The 9,921-nt window shown below is 39.5% G+C and overlaps 1 protein-coding gene across 1 annotated transcript; it reads right to left on the bottom strand.

Moving 5' to 3' along the window:
* Positions 1–5,697: 5,697 nt before the first annotated feature.
* Positions 5,698–9,848, bottom strand: LOC143560802 (uncharacterized). Its single transcript, XM_077049019.1, has 7 exons — positions 9,780–9,848; positions 8,913–9,204; positions 8,761–8,837; positions 8,194–8,658; positions 7,006–7,127; positions 6,763–6,943; positions 5,698–6,480 (listed from the first exon to the last, which is right to left on the bottom strand). Exons 1-7 carry the CDS (start codon positions 9,846–9,848, stop codon positions 5,698–5,700), a joined length of 1,989 nt encoding a protein of 662 aa, XP_076905134.1.
* Positions 9,849–9,921: the final 73 nt, after the last annotated feature.

The raw sequence follows: 9,921 nt of genomic DNA, 5'->3' as shown, positions 1-9,921 counted from the left end.
AATGATTACAACCCAACAATAATGTTTTTGTTCTTCCCCAATCGTCTCCCCTTAGTTCTAATTGAAAGATACTTGAAAAGACAGCCAAAACGGCCTATTAAACAAGAAGAAAAACGGCAGTTACGACCTGGACCGTGGTCCACGGTCTAGACCGTGGGCCACGGTCCACTCCACGGTATGCAGAAACCCCACGTTACGGTGGGTTCTACCATCTTTGTTCCAGTTGAACCGTGGTCCACGGTGTGCACCGTGGGCCACAGTGGAGCTTGTTCCCATTTTCTTGTTTTCTTCATACTTTTCTCGTTCCAACTCCGTTTTCTTTGCCGTTTTCGCCTAGGTTCTCATAACGTCATCCTTTAACTCCTCAAACCTGCAATCACCCGAGCAACAGTAGTTATCTAATTCCACCAAATTTAGTTGATTTAACAACTATACTTCTATCCGTTAACTCGATTAACATCCTCCTGATGAATCACTCGTCACATCCCCACACTTACCCGTTGCTTGCCCCCAAGCAACACTTAAAACCACAATTGCTTTCAAAACACAACCACCAAACAAATCACAAGCCCAGCTCAGTCAAGGTCCCAAATCATACCCTATTCCCTCATTATTTGAGGATTGCATTAGTATCACTTAATATTATATTTAAAATATAGAATTCTAGTCAACCTCAACATGATTTCGGTTTTTACCCACATATAACACACCGTCACTCATTAATCCTCTTATCGGTGATCGTTCCATATATTCCAATAATACTCAATTCTCCTTGAATACGCTTGTACCACCATCAAATCTCCACCTATATATGCTTTAACACAAATGCAAATCAAGAGGTCTTAAAACGGGTTATAATGGGGATAGGTGTAAAGGTATGGAATGGGAATATTGAAACTGGCTCAAATGATCCGATCCGGCTTGTCACATCAAAACTAAATAAACAATAAAATAAACGACTATACACACTACCATCTTGCATCACAAACTCGATACACACTACTTTGGACATTGAATCCCAATCTTTTTTTTTCATCAGTCATTTTTTTTTCACATAAACTTGCACACAGACATGAAATCTACTACTATCTATTGATTAGTTTTAAAACAAATACAATTACAAAGAAAAACCTACCAAGCCGGATCGTATCACAACATATATCGGGGTTGATTAAATCAAAAGAATAAGCCCAAATAAGTTTTCTAAGGGAACCAACCCCCACCCCTCTCATTGCCCATTCTCATATGTATAATGTATGAGGCCCAACCCCCAAAACCCACACTCACGCTCATCCCGACGAGATTTTAACCTATTGCCTCTATCACTTTTGCACTTATACCAAGCTAAGGTCTCGAAATGCATTAATAGCACAACTTCTAACGGAGAATAACCATTCCATCACTGCTCTCACTTTCCCAATATTCAAGTGAATCTGGACATGTTATGCAGGTTATTATACCGAAAGCATTCTAACCTTGAATAAAATACTACTCAACCTCATTTTTAAAACAACTAAGCAAATTTGATTTTTAACAGAATTATGACCATGAAAAGGAACCAAAACTTTACCCCGCTATCTTACCACTTTTCGGTTTTTCTTTCATTTTTGTTTTTATTTATTTATTTATTTATTTTTTAATTTTAACGAAAAATTTCCCCATCCCCACACTTGGGATACATTGTTCCCAATCTATGGTTTTGAGAAAATAAAAACAAAAACGCCATCTCCTTTCATGACCCATAACACTAATTCAAGTGTTTCATTCTCCTCCCATCCACCCAAATTCTAAAACGCAACAAAAAAATAAACAATTATACAAATAATATACAAAACAACGTGCACCTGGCATGATGAGGAACCAATCAATAGTAGGGCGGTTGTGGTGGCCCGAAGATAGATGTCATGAAGTCCGAAAACTTGCCAAAATTAAATGCTCCACTTCCTCCGCTACTACCTCTCTTGATGGTGGTGGCGGAGCCATTGACTGCATAGGATCTACGCACATGGAATGATGAAGGGGTGGTTCGGGATAACGCACCATACCGTCATAGGGGGGTGAAGATGTGTAATCCACACTTGGTGGATCCGGAACAATTGGTTCACCAGTGTGCCATTGATCATGCATTCTTCTATTCCGATCATCCAAATACCACATATTCATTTCATGTTCTCGCCCTTAAGCTTGAACACGGTTCCACATCTCTACATTGTCATGTTTCTCCTTCTCAGCGTTCATGATATGCTCCCATAAAAGTTTGATGGTCAAATAGAGCCCAAGACTCCTCTAACCAATTATCATAAGTGGAAGGCCTATGCCTTTCCACCACCTCAATAATTGACCCCATATGGGCCCAATTACTATCGTACGATGCATACCCAGATGAACAATCCCAGCCCCTTATTGGGAACTACTACCTCCACCAATCTCCATTTGTTCCGTGTCACTCGTCTCCTCAACCTCTTCTTCCAACTCCTCACATGCCTCAGGAATAACATCCTCTCTCAACACACTCCATCTCACCTTCTCATTCTTTATATGGTGGTACCTATCATCTTTCATGTATGTCCATCCTGGACCTAAGTCATCCAACTTATGTTCTTTGAATGTTTTCTTCATACCAACCGCGCCTTCTTGAATCGCGCCATGAAGCTTCAGTATCGCGTGATCAATCGGCAGTGGGGTATTAACTTCCTTTTGTTACTTTCTCAACTAGTCCATATGTTAAGCATAACTAAGTAACGAAAGGAGATTAATGGTTTTCCACTCATCAACGCGTACAACACAGGAACATCACTATTCCTTACTATCGAGATATCACTCTGTCGGGGAACCACGTTGGATAAACATATCGTCATCAACAACTAAGCTTCAATCTTCAACTCTTTCCTTCTTATACTTGAACCCATACCCCTACCTCCTTTTAAAACAGTCGATAACATAGTAAACCACTGCGGATGTTTGTCAGGATTTTCAATCAAATCCTTGACCGATGGATAAACATATGAGTTGGACGGCTTGCTACCGAACAGGGAAATTTGGTTAAGTGTCTCAAAAGACATCACAACTTGCATTCCTCCCACTGTACCAATCAGCTTCATATCTAAACCTTTTTTAAATGGCGGGCACCTCAAAGTAGATACCCACTCTTCGATCTCCCTGTCATACAGTGTGGTACTTTTTTCGTCATAGCACCTAAGGGCAGCCTCCCACCCCAGTGCTTCAAATCTGCTAAATACACCGAATGCCTCAAAACCCGGTTCTTTCACTTCCTTCTCACACATAAACGCTTCGCTCCTCTCTCTCAAGCTGCTCAATTGATCTCTAAACAGCTCCGGTTGCCATTCCGAAGCATAACTTTATAATACCCCACCTCTCCAGTCGGGTTTCAGAATGTGCACCCGCACTTGTTCCTGTTCCTCTTACATACGTTGTCTCTTGGCTTGAGCAGCCCGACCACTAGCAGATGTGGCTTTCCCCTTTCCTTTATCTGAGTTTCTTCCCGTCTACACACATAAACCACCAAAAACAGACCAAGTTAATTAAATATGTTCCTCCCCACACTTGCTTGTTACCATGGTTGTGGATAATCAACTCGTTATCCAATTCACCAACATCTCAAAACTCAAATATATGCTTAATTTTTCAACTTTTCAATATGAAATCATACATTTAAAGCATTTATCTATTATCCACAAATACAATGTATAACCATTACAACCAAAAAAGCAAGTGGGAATGCTCTAATCAATACTACCTTATCAATTATTGCAATATATACGAAGAATTGACAAAGAACATACCTCGGTTGATGTTTAAGATGATAGCTAATACTCTTTCACAAACAAGCAAGAAACCCCAAAATTCTTTAAAAAATTTCGGCACTCAAACCCTAATAATCGGATAAAACTTAGGAATGAAAGGAAATAGGATTTGTTTTGTTAATCTTCAAAGAAATTCACTCAAAAGAGGGTTAACAATGGTGATTAATTGAAAGAGATGGGATGATGAAATTAGGGTTTGAGGTTTGGAAGAGGAAGAATAATAAAGATGGAAGAAAGGTTAGGTGATTTGTGTGGTTGAAGATTGTTGTAAAAAAATAAAAACTCTTACCTCTATACCCCGTAGGATTGTAGCTGCACTCGCAGCACCATGGGCCACGGTGTGAACCGCGGTCCATGGTTGACCTCAGTCAACTGAAATACATGAGCCGAACCGTGAGCCACGATGTGAACCGTGATCCACGGTTGTGTTGAACCAAACTAGACATAACTAACCGTACCGTGGTGTAAGGCGTTCACCGTGACCAAGTTTGACTTGACCGTGGGCCACGGTGACCGTGAAATATATATATATTTTATATATATATATATATATATATATATATATATATATATATAACAATTCAAAATTATTTAATAAACAACATTTAAAATTTAAAAATTACCCTACCCCCCATGAAAAACCCGAGTTGTCCTCAACACGGTAAAAAAATTCATATGAATTTCCCCACATTTGAATCGGATACACTCCCAACGAGAAAGGTAATTTTTTTAAGGAAAATTGGATTTTAATAATTCAAACTATTAACCATTAGCCAATAATAATCCCAACTAACAATCTAACTGATAATAATCCTAATTTTCAATTTTGCTACCCATAACAATCTCAATCTAATAAACGGTTAACTTTGTTAGTTATGACCATTAAGTTTGTGTTAAATGACCGAAATACCCACACAAACCATTCTAGTCACCATCTCCTGCCATTGTTTCCTTCACCATCTCCGGCAGCGCACCAGTTTCCCGACCCCCATTTCCTGCCAAACCACCATCATCCACAGTTCCATACTGGAAAACCAAAGCCACCACTAGGTACAGGCGGAACTCTAACGCCGGCATCTACTACATCCTTTAGATTGGACTGTGACAATCTTAAGACACCGGAAATATACCAGATCTGGTCTTGACAACCATTACCTCCTCCTTCGCATGAAACAATAAAACCCTAGCCACAGATCTGTCCGTTAATAGCCATCGTAGCTAAGATGTCGTTGCTTGTCTATTGTTCAACCACCACCTCCACGACCTTGTAACCACAACCAATCAGAACCTTCACCGGAAAATCGTGGTGGTGATGGGCGAAGAAGGTGGTGGTAGACCGGAAATGGGTAGTTGCGGCATGAGATGATGACTGTGGTGGAGATGTCTCAACACATAAAGCTCGACCACCCTTAGGTCACTCATGTAAAATTTTGAGATGGGGGAGATGATGAAGGCGGCGGTGGCCGGCCGGAGATGGTTGTAGTGGCGGAGATGGTGAAGGCAGCGGTGGCGGATCGGAGAAGCTAACCGGAATAGTACGTTTTTCTGATTTGTTAGGAAGGAAGAAATTGTTTTAATAAATAAGGTTAGGATGGTAAATTACTAAATTTTATTTATTTTTATTCTTTTGTCGGTGGGTATTTTGGTCATTTAATACGAACTTAACGATCATAACTAACAGAGTTAACAATTTCTTAGACTAAGATTGTTATTGGTAACAAAATTGAAAGGTGGGATTATTACCAATTAATTTGTTAGTTGGGATTATTATTGGCTAATGGCTAACAGTTCGGATTATTAAAATCCAATTTTCCTTTTTTTAAAACTAATTTTGAACAAAAGCTATATTGCACTATACAACAAACCTGGATCTTTACGCGGTGGAATCATCCGGTGAGCTTAGAAGGAAACTCACCTTGTCATTATCAAGCACGTCCAAATCCTTTCCTTCCAAGTATGGTTTAAGGCGATGTCCACTCACAACTTGTTTAACTTGACTTTGCGCATCTTCAATCTCGACATCACCAAATCTCCCTACTCTTGTGATGACATATGGGCCCATCCATTTGCTTTTAAGCTTTCCAGGAAACAATTTGAGTCTTGAATTGTAAAGCCATACCTTTTGCCCGATCTCAAATGTCTGTTTGTGTATCTTAGCATCATGCACCCTCTTTAATTTCTCTTTATAATTCGAAGCACATTCTTGCGCCTCATCCCTGATTTCCTCCAATTCGTTCAGCTTTAATTTCCTCAACTCACTAGCTTCATTGTAATCCATATTAACATTCTTAATTGCCCATAACGCCCGGTGAGCCAACTCCATTGGCAAATGACAACTCTTCCCATACACCAACCGATAAGGAGTGGTAACAATCAGTGTCTTGTAAGTCGTTCGATACACCCACAATGCATCATCCAACTTAATCGACCAATATTTTCTATCAACCCGAACCGTCTTCATTAAAATTTCTTTAATTTTTCGATTAGAAACTTTAACTTGGCCACTTGTTTGAGGATGGTACGACGTTGCAATTCGGTGATTAACACCATAACGCTTTAACAATTTGCCAAATGCAAAATTCTTGAAATGCGGTCCACCATCACTTATAATAACTCTTGGAATTCCAAATCTTGAGAAGATGTTGGATTGAACAAACTTACACACCACTGAATGATCATTAGTTCTTGTTGCAACCGCTTTGACCCACTTTGACACATAATCAACCGCAACAAGAATGTATAAGTACCCACGTGAGTTTGGAAACGGGCCCATGAAATCTATGCCCCACACATCAAATATAACAAAGACCAAAATGGGTTGTAAGGGCATTTCGTTTCTTTTTGATATACCCCCCATTCTTTGACAATTTAAACAATGTCGAGCATATTCATTAGCATCTTTAAAAATCGTTGGCCAATAAAACCCACACATAAGTACCTTATACCCCGTCTTAAAGCCACTAAAATGGCCCCCACATGCCGACGAATGAGCGTGTTTCGAAATCTTTTGCACTTTACTCTCGGGTACACATCTTCTAAGGACTTGATCCGCTCCAACTTTGAAAAGATCCGGTTCATCCCAAATGTATTGCTTGACTTGGGCCATGAATTGTTGTCTCCTTTTTTTTAACAATATTTCGCAATCGCCCCCATGGCCAAATAATCAACATAGTGAGCATACCACGGTACGGTTGAAACAACAAGCAATTGTTCATCCGGAAATTTCTCGCTTATTTCCATCGGATCATCAACACCTTCAAGTGTAATTCGTGACAAGTGATCCGCTACTACATTCTCACAACCCTTCTTGTCACGAATTTCAAGGTCAAATTCTTGTAACAATAACACCCATCGAATCAAACGCGGTTTTGCATCTTTCTTTTCCATCAAATATAGAACCGCACTATGATCCGAGTACACCACAACTTTACTTCCCAAAATATACAAACGAAACTTATCTAAGGCATACACTACTACAAGCAACTCCTTTTCGATAGTGGTGTAGTTCAATTGTGCCTCAGATAAAGTTTTTCTCGCATAATAAATCACCATCGGTTTTTTATCCACTCTTTGGCCTAATACCGCTCCCACAGTGCTATCACTAGCATCACACATGATTTCAAACAGCTTTGACCAATCCGGTGATTGCAAAATTGGTGCTTGCACAATTTCTCCTTCAAACAGTAAAACGCTTGCAAACATTTATCAGCAAACTCAAAAGGGACATCCTTCAATAAAATATTACATAAAGGTTTTGAAATTGCACTAAAACCTTTAATGAATCTCCTATAGAATCCGGCATGTCCCAAAAACGATCTCACCCCTTTGAAATTTTTCGGAGGTGGCAAAGATGGAATTACTCTAATCTTTGCTTGATCAACTTCCATCCCCCTAATTGAAACCACATGACCCAACACAATACCTTCTTACACCATGAAATGACTTTCTCCCAACTTAAAACCAAGTTTGTCTCAACACATCGTTTTAAAACTTTTTCTAAATCCTTAAGACAAGACTCAAAAGTTGAGCCAAAAATGGAAAAGTCATCCATAAAAACCTCAGGTGAATCCCCGAACATGTCTGAAAATATGCTCATCATACATCTTTTAAAAGTGGCCGGGGCATTACAAAATCCAAATGGCATCCTTCTAAAAGCAAAGGTGCCATAAAGACAAGTGAAAGTGGTTTTGTGTTGGTCATCGGGATGGATTGCAATTTGATTATACCCCGAATACCCATCCAAAAAACCATAATATTTTTTACCCGAAAGTCTTTTAATTATTTGGTCAATGAATCGTAATGGAAAATGGTCTTTTGAGGTGGCGGTATTTAATTTCCTATAATCGATGCACACTCGTCACCCAGTTACCTTTCGGGTGGCGATTTGTTCACCATTATCATCTTTTACTACCTGGATGCCGGACTTCATGGGTACTACCTGTGTCGGGCTCACCCATGAGCTATCTAAAATGGGATAAATGATCCCCGCATCCAACCACTTGATCACCTTCCTTTTCACCACTTCCCGCAAGTTCGGGTTCAATCTCCTTTGAGTCTCCCTTGTTGGTTTAGCCTCATCATCTTTAATTATTTTCTGCATAACAATAAAATGACTAATACCTTTTAAATCTGCAAACGTCCATCCAATGGCCGCTTTGTATGCTTCCAACACCTTCACTAATGCCCGCTCTTGAGCTTCCTCCAAATTTGAAGCAATGATAGCCGAGAGAGTTTCATTCTCCCCTAAGAAAACGTACTGCAAGTGGCTTGGAAGCTCCTTCAATTCCACCTTTGGTAGACACTCCAAAGATGGTTTCCTATTCGAATTGATTTTCTTTGGCAAACACTCCCATTGATGTGTCCATGGTGGTCTTCCTTCTTGCAAAGCTAAAGCATCTTATTTGTGTTCCTCCATCCCCAAAGCACACACGTGTACCTGTTTAGAATCATCACAAATACAAGCTTCCACACAATCCTCATCATAATCATGAGGATTACAATGATCCACCACATCTGCCAAAAAACATTCTTCACCACTCAAAGAATTAACAACGTTAGTAAAAACATTTAAACGCATTTTCCGATTACCAAACACCATGTCAACAGTACCAAATCTACAATCAATGATTACATGAGCAATGTTCAAAAATGGTCGACCCAAGATAACATTTTGTTGTTGACTTGAGTCACCCGATGAATTATCCAAAACCAAAAAATCCACAGGATAATAGAAATCCTCTACCTTCACAATTACATCCCGCACGATTCCATGGGGAAGTTTATGAGACAAATCGGCCAATACAATCATGGTCTCCACACGTTTTAAAGGACCAAAGTCGTATTGGTCATATAAACCCCGGCCCCAAGGTCCAATAACGTCCTCGACATTTAAAAATCACCCATTTGAATGTTAATTAAGGGTGTTCCCAGATCTTGAAGCTTAGAAAGGAGATCTCCTTTTAAAACCGCACTTACCCGCTTGGTTAAATCCACTCGCTTGGGCACTTTTTGTTGCCTCTTTTGAGTGCATAACTCTTTCAAAAACTTTGCATATGCGAGCACTTATTTTATTGCTTCAAGTAAAGGTAAATTCACTTTTACCTGTTTAAACACTTCCCACATTTCCTCCTTTTGAGGACCCCGTTTTAAAATTACATTTTTCTTGCCCGGGTCAAGCAAAGCCAAAGGAAATGGAACTACATTTGATTCCACTTCCTTGTTTTTATCATTTAAATTTGAGGCTTGACCCAAAGCTTGTAACGGTTTCTCAAAAATGACATGTTTAGTGGGTTTGTTGGTTTCAATTTCATCATCATCACTTTCCTTACCCGTAATATCCTTCACTTCCCCATCAACCAAACCCAATGACAAATTAACTTTATACTCTTTACCACTTTATAACACACTAACATGATTAATGGGAACATTACAAGACGAGTAATGGGAAGGATTTACCTTGATGCCACTTGGCAGTTGGCCTTTGTTTTTCTTTAATTCTGCCACTTCAGTTGCAAGTTGACCCATTTACGTGGTCAATGATTGGATAGCCTTGTCACGAACTTCATCCTTTTGCATTCGAGCTTCATCAAGTTGATCC

Source organism: Bidens hawaiensis, unplaced genomic scaffold (genome assembly GCF_021521415.1).
Source record: "Bidens hawaiensis isolate Kalapana, Puna unplaced genomic scaffold, B.hawaiensis_p1.1 tig00020451_1, whole genome shotgun sequence".
Lineage (NCBI taxonomy): Eukaryota > Viridiplantae > Streptophyta > Magnoliopsida > Asterales > Asteraceae > Bidens > Bidens hawaiensis.
Note: the sequence above shows the minus strand (reverse complement) of the source record. Positions and strands in the feature narration are given on the sequence as shown.

Bases quoted from the DNA above. Each gene is read 5' to 3' on its own strand.
- LOC143560802 (XM_077049019.1), bottom strand. From the start codon at position 9,848: ATGGGTCAACTTGCAACTGAAGTGGCAGAATTAAAGAAAAACAAAGGC. The intron at 7,128-8,193 runs GTAACTGGGTGA...CGTGACAAGAAG, and splicing joins AACAAATCGCCACCCGAAAG to GGTTGTGAGAATGTAGTAGC. The intron at 6,481-6,762 runs GTACTTATGTGT...GTGGTGTGTAAG, and splicing joins GCTTTAAGACGGGGTATAAG to TTTGTTCAATCCAACATCTT.